General features: G+C 43.2%; 1 protein-coding gene across 1 annotated transcript; it reads right to left on the bottom strand.

Moving 5' to 3' along the window:
• Positions 1 to 12,226: 12,226 nt before the first annotated feature.
• Positions 12,227 to 12,649, bottom strand: LOC123108610 (zinc finger protein STAMENLESS 1-like). Its single transcript, XM_044530362.1, has one exon. The coding sequence runs from the start codon at positions 12,647 to 12,649 to the stop codon at positions 12,227 to 12,229; it is 423 nt and encodes a 140-aa protein (XP_044386297.1).
• Between the last annotated feature and the right edge of the window lie 4,219 nt (positions 12,650 to 16,868).

Here is a 16,868-nt window from a genome sequence, read left to right as displayed (position 1 = left end):
TGACTTATGCTTCATTTGCTTCAACTTTTAATTTTAATTTTTCACTATTCTACTAGCGTATCCCCTGCCATGCAAGAATTTTTGTCTTGGATAAGATAAGTTTCAGTCCTAACGAAACTATGGAGGTAAAAAGAGTTTACTTGAAGACCGAGCATGGTTATACCTTCAACGTCAAATTATACAATGCAGACACATACACCTATTTTGAATGCAAAACCTGGAAACCACTATGCAAGGCTTATGCATTTGAGCCTGATATGGTTATCACCTTTGACATTCGTCCGGAAGATGATATTGAAGGTAATAGAGACATCTGGATTGATGTGCAGACGCCTCTAGTTCTACCATTATGTGAGTTTCTCAACCATATTTATGTTTTCGATATGAGATTATTTGAACCAGTTGAATAATTAATAGATCTCAATTTATATTGACAGCTTATTTCCAATCAAGCAAACATGTCCGGCGCTTGGTAGACAGGACTGTCCACTGTCCCGGGGCTGAACTAAAATGCGAGGAGACAAGTCATTATGTCTCATGGCTTGAGGATCTTGATGCTGTCAAGACAAATTTCTTTTCTGCACTTAGAAATGTTAGTACTCAACGTGCGACCAATAGTGTTCGTACTGAACTACGGTCACATATATTTAGGAAAGATGGTAAGATTTCTACTATTTCTCCTCAGTGCATCTTTTGCGTACATTATTTTTTAAGCTAAACTTCATTGCTAAGTATGTTACTATATGATGTTCTTCAACAGGGACTCCCGATGAATGTTGTGCCTGATTGGATCGAGATTAAAGGTACCATGAATATTGTTAGTTTACGGCCAAGATATCCTACAATGCACTTTAGTGCATTCAGGATTTCTAATAGCGAGGAATGCTTAATAGTAAAAGACTGGAGCAAAATTGTGAACGATCATAGAGAAGTACTAGGGGGCAGCAATCAGAAACGCAACCGACGATTAGGAGACAGGTTCATCTGCATGCTCCAATATGATGAATCAGCAAAGCTATACATGTTCTATGCTATTCTACCTGAGAGAGAGCAGTAGGAGTGATTAATTAGCTAGTTCATGCTCTTAGTACTTGTCCTCTCATGTCCGTGTTCTTCGTCCTAAACTTAATCTCAAAGAGTGATTTGCTTTTGTGGTGTTATGAACGCTTATAATATCATTACCATGTTGAACTCGATGATATCTTTGCTATGAAAATTGTTGTTGGTGATGATATATATGATGCAAGAGTTTTTATATTAATATGATGATGATGATGATGAGTTATTATATCATTTATGAAAGAAACTGCATATTAGTTTCAACTAGATGGATTCTAGCTAAGTGATCAAGTATATGCCATATCCATATTACCTCGATCACTTAATTAGGTGATCAAATATATATAATATGGCTATGACATATACTTGATGACTTAGCTAGGATCCACGCATTCAGTCAAACTAATCTGGGGTACATTCACCTAATGATTTAACAACTCATTATAATGTAAAACAATCACTAAATTAAATTAAAAACACAAAATTAAAGTAAAAATAAAAAATAAAACCAAAACACACCAAAACATTTAGTACCGGTTGGTGTTACCAACCGGTACTAATGTCCTACGCGCCCACGGAGCTGGCTCGTGCCACGTGGTTGCCCTTTAGCACCGATTCGTGCTGAACCGGTACTAAAGAGGGGGGGGGGCTTTAGTGCCCACAATTTAGTGCCGGTTACCGAACTGGCACTAAAGGGCCTTACGAACCGGTGCTATTGCCCGGTTCTGCACTAATGTTTCTGCATGTTTTTGATTTTACTGAAAGTCAATATTTAGGAAGGTCAAAAAACCCCAGCAATTTAATATGATATTTTCTATGTGATTTTTGGGCGAAATAATCAATGCAGGGTGGTACCTGAGGGCCCCACATGGCCAGGTGGCGCAGCCACCCCCTGGTTAGGACATGGGCTCGTGTGGGCAGCTCTTAAGTTGGTTGGAGCTCTCCTTCGACCGCATGATAGCTAACTTCCGTAGAAAAATCATGTAAAAAATTCTGCCCAATCGAAGCTACCAATCTCTAACTGTAAAAGAAATGTGTATGGCCAGAAAACAAGACGAAAAGCATAGAATAAAATAGAGAGATTCAATCTAGGGGAGAGCTCCCTTTCTCTCAAAGGGCCAAGGAAGACGGAAAAGGAGAGGTCCACTTCTCTCGCTCCCTCTCCGTCTGGTGGCGTTTGGACGCTGCAAGGGACATCTCCGTCATCAACACCGCCAACAACATTTCCCCTCCGTTCTCATAGTGATGTGTGGGCAGTTTATCCTCGACACTCAGGGTATGTAATAGTAGCTATGTGTTCAATCTTTCTCTCTCATTGTTCTTGATGGATTCGATTTTGATGTATCATGAACTTTATTAATATAGTTGGATCTTATGATGTTTGATGTCTCCAAGGTATCTATAATTTTTTATTATTTCATGCTATTATATTATCACTTTTGGATGCTTTATACGTCATTTTATATTATTTTTCTAGACCAACCTATTAACTTAGTGCGTGCCTAGTGTCAGTTTCTGTTTTTTTTTTGCATATTTTCAGTCTTCCAGAAAATCCATATCTAATGAAGTCCAAACACGGCGAATTTTTTTGACGGTTTTTTCTAAACATAAAGAGACTCTGAAAGCTTTGGAAAGATATCAGACGATGTAAGAGGTAGCCATAAGGCAGGGAGCGCACCCTGGGGATAGGGTTGCTATGTGTGAAATATGAGGAGTGAGCGGACGCTGCCCGTGAAAATGATGGGATGTGTCCGTGTTTAGGAGCTCATTTTTGCTACATCATACTGTAGATACTTTAACAGGGCGAACAGGGGTACCAACGGTCCCACCTCCAAGGTCCAGCCCTCCCTCGGAACGGCTACAGAACCTTCCAATATTGAAGGAGCCCAGAAGACTATTGAGTTCGTTCCTTGTTAGATCTTTCCACTGTAGAAGACTAGTTTCACACTCTGAAAATGTGGAAATTTTGTGTTTCATAATGCCTGAATAATTTTTATGTTACTGAATGTGTCTTTATCAAATTTTGGAAAATTTAACCTCATCTGGGATACAAGTCTATAATTAGATTTAGCCAAACTTTAGTGACATTTAACGAAACCTAATTTATTTTACCAATTTCTTCTCTCACAATTGAAAGTTGCAAAATTTCTCTTGGCTATCGTCATCTTTCCGTGTAATTGAAATACTTTCCAACAATATGACTATATGAGCCAAACTTAAATCTATTAGGTTTTGTATGATAAAAAGAGTTGATATAGCCACTTGGAAATATCTTTTTGTTGCCTTGCACGTTTAAGACAAGACAAGATAAACAAACTAATATCCACTTTATGTCCACGGCGACCGAGATGGTTATTAGCCCTGTTCAAGAATTCATCCGATTAACCAGTTAACTTGCCGATTAATCCCTACTCATAGGGTGCCCGAGTAGCCGATTACCCGATAAATCGTCCGATTAATTGATTAAATGGCCGATTAACTTGCCGATTAGCCTATTAATCCCCTACTCACCGGCCGACCGAGCAGCTACCAGTTAATGATTTTCTCAACAATGGTTATTAGTACGCAACATAAATTTATCATACATTGCATCAGGAAGTTTCTTGGGTATCTATTGATTAATATTTTCAGTGCTAGTTCATAATAAATTAGATGATTTACATTGTTGCAACCAAGATGCTAGGATAATAGTTGGCAACCGGGACATTTTGATGGTAGCTTATCATGAAGACATGGTGGTAATATTTTCACCAGGGCTTAAACTAAACATGAATAGGTCTTCTGAGTCACATGTTACTGAAATATAAAAAAAAATTACTAGAAAAATTTCCTATAATGTAGAAGAAAATGTCGTGCATGTTGAAGATAACATGTTTTAACAAACACATTTCTTAGTCCTTGTAACAACAAGAGATTAATTAGCTATTGAGATGTACTCTGTCAATGTGATCAAATATGTCATGTTTTACGTACCATCATCCAACCTCAGACCATGTGTTTTGCTTCTTCAGCACCTATCTGATGATTGTTGTTTGTGTCATGTAAATGTACTGAAAGCTACTGTTTGATGTATGATACTCTTTAAAATGATAAACGCAAAAAGAAAAAAAATCCTACTTCCATTCTTTAAATGCAATTTGGTACATAGAAAATTATAACTGACTTAACTATGACAGGTCCAAACTGTTCGTGTCTTCTTTTTATTTTCATACTAGAACTATACATGTTAGATCTCATGTGAGTATGCGCATGCCAATTATTAATTTCAGTAAAACATGCCTGTGTATCAGTGTATGTGCTCATTGCAAAAAGAAGAAGAGTAGACTATGTGTCCAAAACCGCAACTAAGACTGTTCTTGAAACCTGATTCCGAATGGAATACATCTTTGTTATAAAGGTTACAATAGTTTTTGTAGCTAAGGGACAACCAAACCCAAATAAGAATCTAAGAAAACAGTGCAAAGTCGAAAACTAAAATCTTCTTAAACTTTTTTGCGGGTTTCTTACAAATAAAAAACATCAGGTTCGTGACTTAGTTCCGAACCATATATGTATATATAAAGCTTCTAAAATCAAGTCCCTTATTCAGAAGATGTTCTACTTGTAAGTTGGTAAGCATGGAAAACCACATATTACAAATTATATCTCCAAGATATAGGAATTTTTTCTATTCTTTAGAGATCATTGGTTAATCGAGATTAAGCTAGCTCATTCAGATGCATGGATTGATGATTAGTTACAGCAATGTGTAACAAATTATGGTCGTACAAATGCACTAGCCACCTGTCTTATTAAGAAAGTTACAGAGAAAACAAAAGGCTAGTTATTCGTGCCCGGCTGAACACTGAACATATGCCTACTCTAATGTTGGACATGACACATTTCTAAGACAGAACCACGTTGAGATATTATTCATGAACCAATCACAAATATAGCAATTTGACGAGGTCTGGAAAAAAAATAAAAGGCACTTGACAAAACAAAACAAAAACTGAAGAAGGGCAACACAAACCTTCAGAAGATAGATTGATAAAGGCAAATAACCAAGAGAGCTGGAAGATAATCCTGCAAGATGCATGTCGTCGGTAGCTAACTCTGCTAGAGTCGCAGCTCCAGGTCGATATCTGTTGGAATTTTGCTAGTAGGCCTTTGGCCCAAAGCCCAACTAAAATTCTGAAATTCTTTTGGCCCATTCATGCACACATGTGAGTGGAGTGAGTGAGGCTAAAGTTTAGTCCCACCCTGGAAGTTGAGAGAGAGTTGCACCTCTTTATAAGGTGAGCTCTTCTACCACTTGTATGAGTATGAGAAGAGGAGACCTACACGCGCGCTCCTCCTCCTCGCTCGCCTCGCCATGCCACGCCACGCCTCATCACGACGCGCCGCGGGTTACGGGATTGAGCCGAGCCGAGGACAGAGCTATGCACGTGACGACTCGGACGTGGGGTTTACTCCCACGACCTACCCGGCCCGCACTATATAGTCAGGCAGACGTCTACTCTAGCCGCCGCCGCTTCGTATGGTTTCTCACCACCGTTCCAGATCATTGCGCCGCCAAGCAAGTCTTCTCCATCCCTCCTTCCGGCGTGCACCGCGAGAAGGGACGGCAGGCCTCCGGAACCCCGCCTCTCGTGATCCTGTATGGGAGAGGGGCGATCAGGTTTTTGGAGAGCGCACTCGCGCGACTGCTGGCAGCGACGACTTCGCGAACGACGACTTCTTCCCCGACCTCGGCAACCCCGTCCTCGACGACATGGGCGACAACGTCAACGTCGGCGGTGCTGCACCGTATGTGATTCTATCATTCCTATTCGAGATCGTGGTAGAATTCATGCTTCTAGTATGTGCCCTAGATGTGATATGTTCATCTGCTATGCTAGTTCGCATGATTAGTTTAATCTCTGCTTCTGTGGTCATGATTTATCTTCTGTTTATTCGGATTAAATCTCATAGTAATTTGCTCATATTTTCAACAATCCAAAAACCTGATTATAGGCAATTTACTCCGAGTGGTTTTGCTGCGCATCTGAAGCCGCCTGCCTTTAAGGGGGCGCAATATAAGAGGTGGCGCACGAGAGCAGTCTACTGGTTTCAGACCATGGGCTGCTATGATGCCATCAAGGGCAAGCCTGAGGGCGATCTTAATCCAGCACAGCTGGAAGCTTTTGAGAAGATCGATACCCTCTTTAAAGGCGCTCTTCTGAGTGTTCTTGATGACTCCATTGTGGATTCGTATATGTCGTTTGACAACGGCAAGGACATGTGGGCTGCGCTCGAGGCCAAGTTTGGTGCCTTGGACGCCGGCAGCGAGTTGTACGTCATGGAGCAATTCTATGACTACAAGATGACTGATGAGCGCCCTATTGTACAGCAGGCTCATGAGATACAGTCTCTCGCAAAAGAACTTGAGTACTTCAAGTGTGTGTTGCTGGACAAATTTGTTGCCGGAGGCATCATTGCCAAGCTTCCACCTTCGTGGAACAATTTTGCTACTTCCCTGAAACACAAGAGACAGGAGTTTTCCGTTGCAGATCTCATTGGTACTCTTGATGTTGAAGAGAAGGCGAGAGCAAAGGACACACGTGCTCGAGTTGCTGAGGGAGGTTCTAGTGCCCACATGGTACAGAAGAACTCCCAGCCCAACAAGTTCAAAAACAATAAGAACAAAACTCAGGGCAAAGGCAAGTTTGATACAAAGAACAAGCCATCACATTCTACCAACTTCAAGAAGAATTCTCATAAGAAGGGGAAGGTACTTTGCCATGTCTGCGGTGATCCTAATCACTGGGCTCCGAAGTGGCCTAACCGCTTTGAGGAGCGCGAACATGAGAAGAGCGGCAAGTCTGCTAATGATGTCATCGGTGATACTGATATGAAGGAATCAGGGTACGGTATTTTTCCTACCATCCTTTCAGTATTTCAATCCCCTGATTGGTTAATTGACACTGGTGCCAATGTACATGTTTGTGCTGACGCCTCCATGTTTTCTTCTTACCAGGCAACAGGGACTTCACCCGTGCTGATGGGGAACGGGTCACATGCCATCGTTCGAGGTGTTGGTACGGTCGATCTGAAGTTTACTTCGGGGAAGACTGTGCGTCTGAAGAACGTTCATCATGTGCCGTCCATCAATAAAAATCTCGTTAGCGGTTCCCGTTTATGTCGAGATGGTTTTAAGTTGGTTTTCGAATCCAATAAAGTTGTAATCTCTAAGTGTGGACAATTTGTTGGAAAAGGCTATGAGTGCGGAGGTTTGTTTCGCCTATCTTTGTCAGATATTTGCACTAAAGTTATTAATAATGTTTGCCACAATAATGAGTCTGATATTTGGCATTCACAACTCTGTCATATTAACTTTGGTTGCATGACACAGTTAGCCAATATGAATTTAATTCCGAAAATCTCTACTGTCAAAGGCTCCAAGTGCCAAGTATGTGTGCAAGCTAAGCAACCTCGCAAGTCCCATAAGACTGCAGAGGCAAGAGACTTGGCGCCACTAGAGCTTATACATTCTGATTTTTGTGAGATGAATGTCGTGTTGACAAAAGGTGGAAAGAGATACTTCATGACTTTGATTGATGACTCCACTAGATATTGTTATGTATATCTTCTGAAATCAAAAGATGAGGCTTTGACTTTCTTTAAAAACTATAAAGCTGAGGCAGAGAATCAACTTGATCGAAAAATTAAACGGCTTAGGTCCGATCGTGGTGGAGAGTATTTTTCCAATGAATTTGATTTGTTTTGTGCGGAACATGGTATAATCCATGAGAGGACGCCTCCCTACTCACCCCAGTCAAATGGGGTAGCCGAAAGAAAGAACCGAACTCTAACTGATATGGTTAACACCATGTTAGACACTTTGGGTCTATCCAAGGAATGGTGGGGGGAGGCGCTAATGATTGCGTGTCATATCCTAAACCGAGTTCCCATTAAGCATAAGACCATGACTCCATTTGAGGAATGGGAAAGGAAAAGGTTGAAACTCTCTTACATACGTACTTGGGGTTGTTTGGCGAAAGTCAATATACCAATTCCCAAGAAGCGCAAGCTTGGACCAAAAACCGTGGATTGTGTTCTTCTGGGCTATGCTTTTCATAGCATCGGCTATAGATTTTTGATAATAAAATCTGAGGTATCCGACATGCATGTTGGTACGATTATGGAATCAAATGATGCAACTTTCTTTGAGGACATATTTCCTATGAAGGATATGTCGAGTTCATTAAATCAGGAGATACCTACTCCATCTAGTGAGGAATTCATTGTAATTCCTGAACCCACCATTGCGATGGAACACGTTGAGAATCCTGTTGAGGATAACAATGGAACTCCTATGAGGAGTAAGAGACAGAGGACTACAAAGTCTTTTGGTGATGATTTCATTGTGTACCTCGTGGATGACACACCCAGGACTATTTCAGAAGCCTATGCATCTCCTGATGCTGACTACTGGAAGGAAGCCGTACGTAGCGAGATGGATTCCATCTTAGCTAACGGTACCTGGGAGATCACTGACCGTCCTTATGGGTGCAAACCCGTAGGATGTAAGTGGGTGTTCAAGAAGAAGCTTAGACCTGATGGTACGATTGAAAAGTACAAGGCACGGCTTCTGGCCAAGAGTTATACCCAGAAAGAAGGTGAAGACTTCTTTGATACTTACTCACCCGTGGCTAGACTGACCATAATTCGGGTGCTACTATCACTGGCTGCCTCACATGGTCTTCTCGTTCATCAAATGGACGTTAAGACGACTTTCCTCAATGGAGAGTTGAAGGAGGAAATTTACATGGATCAGCCAGATGGTTTTGTAGTACTTGGTCAAGAAGGAAAGGTGTGCAAGTTATTAAAGTCTTTATATGGCCTTAAACAAGCTCCTAAGGAGTGGCATGAGAAGTTTGAAAGAACATTAACTGCTGCCGGCTTTGTATTAAACGATGGTGACAAGTGCGTGTACTATCGCTATGGTGGATGCGAAGGAGTTATTCTTTGTCTGTATGTCGACGACATATTGATCTTTGGAACCAAACTTGATTTAATGAAGGAGGTTAAGGATTTCTTATCTCGCTGTTTTGAGATGAAGGATCTAGGAGTAGCTGATGTTATCTTAAACATCAAGCTGTTGAGAGATGAGAATGGTGGGATCACACTGCTTCAGTCTCATTATGTGGAAAAGGTCTTGAGTCGTTTTGGGTATAGCGACTGCACACCTTCTCCAACTCCATATGATGCTAGTGTGTTGCTTCGAAAGAATCAACGGATTGCTAGAGATCAACTGAGGTATTCTCAGATTATTGGCTCGCTTATGTATTTGGCGAGTGCCACGAGGCCTGACATCTCTTTTGCTGTGAGCAAGCTGAGTCGGTTTGTGTCAAAACCGGGAGATGATCATTGGCATGCGCTTGAGAGAGTTATGCGCTATTTGAAAGGCACCGCGAGCTATGGGATTCACTACACCGTGTATCCAAGGGTACTGGAGGGTTATAGTGACTCAAACTGGATATCTGATGCTGATGAGATTAAGGCCACAAGTGGTTATGTTTTTTCACTTGGTGGTGGCGCTGTTTCCTGAAAGTCTTGCAAGCAGACCATCTTAACGAGGTCAACTATGGAAGCAGAACTCACAGCACTAGACACTGCCACTGTTGAAGCAGAGTGGCTTCGTGAACTCTTGATGGACTTACCTATGGTTGAAAAACCAATACCCCCTATCCTGATGAACTGTGATAATCAAACTGTGATCGTCAAGATAAACAGTTCTAAGGACAATATGAAGTCCTCAAGGCATGTGAAGAGGAGACTAAAATTTGTCAGAAAATTGAGGAACTCCGGAGTTATTACGTTGGATTATATCCAAACATCGAAAAACTTGGCAGATCCCTTCACAAAGGGTCTATCACGTAATGTGATAGATCATGCATCGATGGAGATGGGTTTGAGACCCACCGCATGAGTTGTCCATAGTGGTAAACCACTCTATGTGATCGGAGATCCCGTGAAGTAGAAGTGGGAGACAAGCTGTTGGTCAGCTGGGATGAGAGTATCCCTATATTAATTATCCCACTCCGTGAAGATGCAATACTCTTCTGATCTGCATGGCAGGTTGATACTTATCTTAATGTGTTCCAAGTGGCTTATTCGGGTAAGCAGAGATGTTGTCCTGCAGAACATCTTCTGAGCAACACACCTATATGAATTTGACTATTAACGTCGCAGTCTGTGAGAATTGGGTGTTCTCTAATAAATTCATGAAAGGCCCTAGAGTATGACGTATACGCTCCACCCGCGGGGAAGCCTTGCGGCAGCCCAGTATCGGTCAAGAATTTGTGTGAAACTAGTTTCAAGAAAACTTGTAGTTCAAGGCATAGTCCAATATTCAAGTTGTGATCTAGTGTAGCATAAATTTCTAAGTGGAAGTTCAACTTCATAGTCTCCACTAAGCATCGATATATAAAACAATGTTTTGGAACTAAATGATGAGATGTGCCAATGAGACTTTGTGGGGGATTGTTGGAATTTTGCTAGTAGGCCTTTGGCCCAAAGCCCAACTAAAATTCTGAAATTCTCTTGGCCCATTCATGCACACATGTGAGTGAAGTGAGTGAGGCTAAAGTTTAGTCCCACCCCGGAAGTTGAGAGAGAGTTGCACCTCTTTATAAGGTGAGCTCTTCTACCACTTGTATGAGCATGAGAAGAGGAGACCTACACGCGCGCTCCTCCTCCTCGCTCGCCTCGCCGCGCCGCGCCGCGCCGCGCCGCGCCGCGGGTTGCGGGATTGAGCCGAGCCAAGGACAGAGCTATGCACGTTGTCTATATTTTTGCTGCATAGGAAAATTAATGAGTCATTAATTAATAATTAACGGACGCGTTAGTTACTGAACCGTTTCCGATTCTTTTGGATCGTGATGACTTGGACGTGGGGTTTACTCCCACGACCTACCCGGCCCGCACTATATAGTCAGGCAGACGTCTACCCTAGCCGCCGCCGCTTCGTATGGTTTCTCACCACCGTTCCAGATCATTGCGCCGCTAAGCAAGTCTTCTCCATCCCTCCTTCCGGCGTGCACTGCAAGAAGGGACAGCAGGCCTCCGGAACCCCGCCTCTCGTGATCCTGTACGGGAGAGGGGCGATCAGGTTTTTGGGGAGCGCACTCGCGCGACTGCTGGCAGCGACGACTTCGCGAACGACGACTTCTTCCCCGACCTCGGCAACCTCGTCCTCGACGACATGGGCGACAACGTCAACGCCAGCGGTGCTGCACCCGCTGCACCGTATGTGATTCTATCCTTCCTGTTCGAGATCGTGATAGAGTTCATGCTTCTAGTATGTGCCCTAGATGTGATATATTCATCTGCTATGCTAGTTCGCATAGAGGCGGAGGACGGAAAAAATTTAAGGTGTGGCGAACTGGCGAAGGAGCGCGGCCGCACTGCGCCCCGCTGGCCATGGTGTGAAGGATGCAAAGCAGCCGCCACTCGCTGCACCACTGCACCTTGCGCGGGAACGCCCTGTCGCCCCACTTTGCTCGACGCCCACCACAGTCCACAGCCGCCGTCGTCCGCTACTCCGCCTCGTCCTGGCCAGCCGCTGCCGCGTGCTAGGGTTTCTGCGTGCCGCATGCGTGTGTGTCTCTATCTGAGCTGGGGAGCTGGTTCTCGGTCGGTTGGTTGAGAGAGAGAGATCTTTTTTAGAGAGAGAGCTTTTTTATTTGAGAAGATTGAGTTTTTTTAGACAACTGAGAGCGAGAGCTTCTTTTTGAGACAATTGAGAGCAAGAGCAGCCACCATGAAGTGTAAATGGGCCAACTGCTTCTGGATGCCGTGTCTATACGTGGCCTAATTTTCAACTACGTCTGATGGGCCCATCCAGCGAACGACCTCTCTCTTTAGCGATTTTTCCAGTGACTAGATTCAGCGTAGCCATCTGAGAGAAGTGTGCATAGGTATAAAAATATGTTTGCACCAAAACAAGGTATGGCGGCAGCCAGACCTTGCCCACCGGGGTCCTTCGCCAGTGAGTTCGCATGATTAGTTTAATCTCTACTGCTGTGGTCATGATTTATTTTCTGTTTATTCGGATTAAATCTCGTAGTAATTTGTTCATATTTTCAACAATATCTACGCCGGTGTTGCTCTCCGGCGCCGGCTCAGAGGCCGGTGACCTTCCCTAGCTTAGCATGTCCCCCGCGTCGTCGTGGACGCCGGAGAACGGGCCGGCTGCAACTCGCACGCCGTGGACCGACGGAGCCAGCGTGCCAGCCTCAGGAACGACATGGAGGGGCGTTGCAGCGGCGGCCCCGCCACCACAGCGCGCGGCGATAGGGATGAAGTTATCGGTGGCGGCGGCGTGAGACGAGGCGGCAGCGGGGTGGCGACCGTAGACATAGGGGTTCCAGCCGGCCGCGCGCTCCTCCTTGTGCGCGTTCTGGTGGCCACCGAGGGCATGCGGCTTGAGGAACTTCCTGTCGCAGAAGAGACACGGGAACAGCGGCCGCGCCTCATCGCCGGCCACTCTGCCGTTGTACGCTCCCTGGCCGGCCGCCCCACTGCCGACAGTTCCCGGGCGACCCAAGGCCAGACACAGCTCCATCTATGCGTAGCTAGCTACGTACAAAGGCTATCTACAAACTGGTGTACATGGTAATGGCCATTTATGCATGAGTACCTGGTTCTTCTTCTGGCTGAAAATCAAATCATCACCCAATGCTTGAGGTACGGGATGCCTGACACGCTGCGTACGACGACCGCGAGGCGAGACAGCGAGAGTATGTACGGCCGGAGAGAGCAGGGCCACCGCCGTCGCCATCTCGATGTCCTTTCCCTGGCTCTGCTGCGAGAAAACCTCCAATCGCGCTGCGCATGCCACCGTGTTCATCCGGTGTTCTTTCAAGTTGGGTTAAAACAGAAATAGGCTAATATATTGTGAAGCTCAAGGTGATTACTTGTCCTCCTTGGGTGCTCGCTATCTAGATCTCTTCTCGAACTCATGATACAAATTCTTGATTAAGGTTGACCCATAGCCATCAGTCTCAATGCCATGCAAAGTGATCACTCGATCAGGAGGCTCAAAGCCATATCTCTCTTCAAGTCGGAGGGTCATATCCTATCTTGGTCTACTGTGACTAGAATAACAATGTAGTTTTGGACATCAAATAGTCTGCTGGGGCAACAGTGACCACCATGGTGTTCTATATATTAATGTGAGTCCATACTACCATATTGATATCCCAATATCTATGGCCTTTGAAATATGGCCGTCAACCAATAGATATGCTAGATTATAGATTTTCTATCATCAGATCTTGACTAAGCAACACTTGAACCTTTTTAGTTTATTAATTACAACTAAAAATCACCACCAAGAAAAAACTAATTAAGTGCCGACTAAATAAAATGACAACCTCTATAATGGTTTAGACAGAATGGCTGGAGGAGATGGGAGAGGAGGCGACGTTTCACCGACGTGATATGCACAGATGGCGGCGCTGCACTGGTTGCTCGAAGGGAGAAGGGGTGGCACACTGCTGTGGGGCGGCGCCGATGAGAGGAGGAGGATGGCTATGTCATCTCCAGTGTGCCAACCACACATGAGCTGAGGCAAAAGAGGGAGGGGTAGCATGGGGAAAGGATCGGTGTGGAAGCCATGGTGCTGGCGGCGCGTCTGCTATCCCATGACGTCACCTGCGGGCGGAGCGTGAAGTTTTGTTGGCGCTAAAAAAAATTCATGGATTGAGTATAAAGACGACTAGATGAGTGTTTTAGAAGACACTCTAATATTTTTAGGAATAGAGAACCACTTAACGAAATTGTTAAAATGAATTAGTTCTAATTAATAGTTTAAGTGTGCAGAGGGGTTTTGAAAAACCTACCGGAATTGCTATAAGGTATGAGGCATCTTTTCCCCGATAAAGAATACTTTTATTAACATAAAATGTAACTTCAAGAAGATATAAAGCACGATGAGCAACACTTTCTCTGCATAGTTAGGATGTACACAGCCACCCACAAATAGTCTTACAAAAAAAACCAACATATTGGCAACTCCTGTATTGATCACCTCTTTCGACATATGCCTATGTCGAAAGAGGTGATGGATTGCTTCTGAGATTATGTTGTCACCCATATTGGATAAAACATCCCTGGCCACCCACTCCAATAGCATATACACCACCTTGAACATCGGTTGATACTTCGTTCGATGCAGCGTAGACCACGTATGAAACAGTATGTATAACGAAAAATAACCTATAAAGGAGTGGAGTTTTTTTGCCATCAGAAATAAAATAATTTCTACATAGCCAACACGACCATATTAAGAAAGACGCTCTCTTACCGTTATTAGTGTACTAAATCTATTTAAAATTCTATCTAGTCAGTAACCATATATAACAACACTTGTGGGTGTATACAAATTGAATGTCATTTGCATGATTGACCATGTAGAGCGTGCATTTGCACTAAAAAAGGTGTTTGACGGTCTGATCGTGATTAAAAAACTACACTTCTTGCAAATTACGATGGGCAAGATTGTTTTTTATTAGCACAACTCTTCTTCAAAAATACCACATAACTTTTTCAATTTTTAGTAGAATCTTTGACTTCCAAACCTTCGTTAGATCTCTGTATTGTATGCGTAAGTGCACGGTACGAGGCCTCTTTAAGTTCCAGCCGGTATACGAAGCATGGTAAGCAGGAGTGAGCAGACCCAGACAGCAAACAGCTAATCTCCGCGTGGGTACGTGTTGCCTCGCCATGCAAAGCAACCTACGGCAGCCCAGCCCATAGCCGAGAGTGACCGGCCAAAACCGAGGGTGCACGACGGAGAGCAGAAAACCGTTTGGATTTTGGAAGGGACCAGCAGGTACGTGGAATCTCATCGATCGTTTGCAAGTTGATGATGTGACTCGTGGACGCTACAGTGTCCACATGCTTGTTTGTCAGCCAACTGTAATTAATACTGACCACGTTGTTTGCCACTTGACACTGTCCTGCCCCGGTGCCACCGGATCTACGGATGCTGCACCACCCATTGTTATGTTGGTGAACGATTATCTATTATTAGCTGGGAGATCTTTCTCCATGTCCCTTGTCAATATTATGGGCTCATTGGGTTGGCAGAATATTTGGAGGACTTTTATAGTATTTCTTCCGACGAGATTTTTTTTTCATATGCATGACATTTGTTTTATACTCCCTCTGTTTAAAATACTTTTCGTGGTTTTAGTTCAAATTATAGGTACTAGATGATACTACTAGATTTTTTAGGATTGGGTTCACATTAACCTAATTCCTAAAGATCTTAGCATTATGTGAAACCTCGTGAAAATACATAAGAATTATAGTGAGGAGATTTCTTATTCCTTTGTACTGAAATCCTGTGAGTCAAATAAGGCATGTATGTTTGTTGTTTCACGAAGCAAAATTAGGCCCTGGCCTGCCCAGTTTTGCTACAAAAGACTAGGCTTAAGAGTAAATCTGGGCCATAATTGCAAGAAATTTTGTGGTCTCTTCAGCCAGGCCTTTCACTGTAGCTTCGCCACTGATCTTACAGCGTTTGACTATGGTTCAAAACTGACACAAGCTATAGAATCCTCCCGTGTCATGGAAAGAAGCAACGTCATATAAAGGATTTTACTTCTCGATCGTGGTGTTGCGCTTGATAGGCAAAGGGACTTATAGTTATTAAAAAAGAAGTACCTAGAACTCAACTAGACTAGTAGAATGCCTGTGCATTGCTACGGGCTTTTGGAATATTTTGCTGGTGTTATAAAGTTAATGCATATTAAATTTCACATGTAGAGACAATATAGCACGGACACAATTGCATAATAGTTGAAGTCCACTTCACTTACAATAATTGATAACAAAAAGGCAAATTGATGATGTATACATATAGAGCAACGATCCACTAAAAATTCATTACAGATTATTAAGATCTACTTGATGCGCTTAAGAAATTCTCGATCAATATCAGGAAAAGGTTCTTTAGCTTCATTCGCACCATGTTTTAGAAAGTATAATAAAAACTGCTTCCTCAATTCATACTCATCCCACACAAGCAAATAAATGTAGTTAGCATGAGTACTTCACATCCAAGGTCTTAAAACATTTAACAGACAATACTCATCGCGTAAACCGGCTTAACCAGTTCTTTACCGTTTCACCAGAGCATAAAATGAAAAACAAAATAGCGAGACACATCCCCGCAATTTCCAAAATTAATATTATATTATATATAGTGATGACAAAAATAAATGTTTGTATTCCGAATTTGTTACCCGCCTATGCTCATTGGAATACCATACAGATATAAAGGTTGTTGTTTAGATATATCGGAATCCCAGTTGGCTTGCTATATTTCGAGTGCTTCTTTATGTATGGTACGGGCTACAGTATGTATAAATCAATCAAACAAATGATTAAGTTCCGCCGTGTTTGCTTTATTTCAAGTGCTTCTTTATGTATGATACGAGCTATAGTGCATATAAATAAATCAAACAAACGATTAAGGCCGTCTCCAAGGTTGAAACTCATTTCTCTTACATTCGGGTGTGTTTGAGCATAAAATAAGCGCCTAATAGGCTATCCAAAATCCAACCATCTGGACAGTCCAGCCACCCCCAAATCCAGCCCATATGTGGGGGAGACATATGGTTGTCCGCACTATCTATCACGTTATCTTAAACAGGCGGTCCCAACATATATAAAAGTTCCACCCCACGATGCACCCTTCCCTTTTCGCACAGGACCCTCCCTTCCCGCTTGATTTCTTGCTGTAGCGGGACATTTCTCATTGGAGCACTCTCCTT

The sequence above is a fragment of the Triticum aestivum genome, chromosome 5A (assembly GCF_018294505.1).
Source record: "Triticum aestivum cultivar Chinese Spring chromosome 5A, IWGSC CS RefSeq v2.1, whole genome shotgun sequence".
Classification (NCBI taxonomy): domain Eukaryota; kingdom Viridiplantae; phylum Streptophyta; class Magnoliopsida; order Poales; family Poaceae; genus Triticum; species Triticum aestivum.
Note: the sequence above shows the minus strand (reverse complement) of the source record. Positions and strands in the feature narration are given on the sequence as shown.

What these genes read in the sequence shown, in the direction of transcription:
- LOC123108610 (XM_044530362.1), bottom strand. Translation starts at nt 12,649, where the DNA reads ATGGAGCTGTGTCTGGCCTTGGGTCGCCCGGGAACTGTCGGCAGTGGG.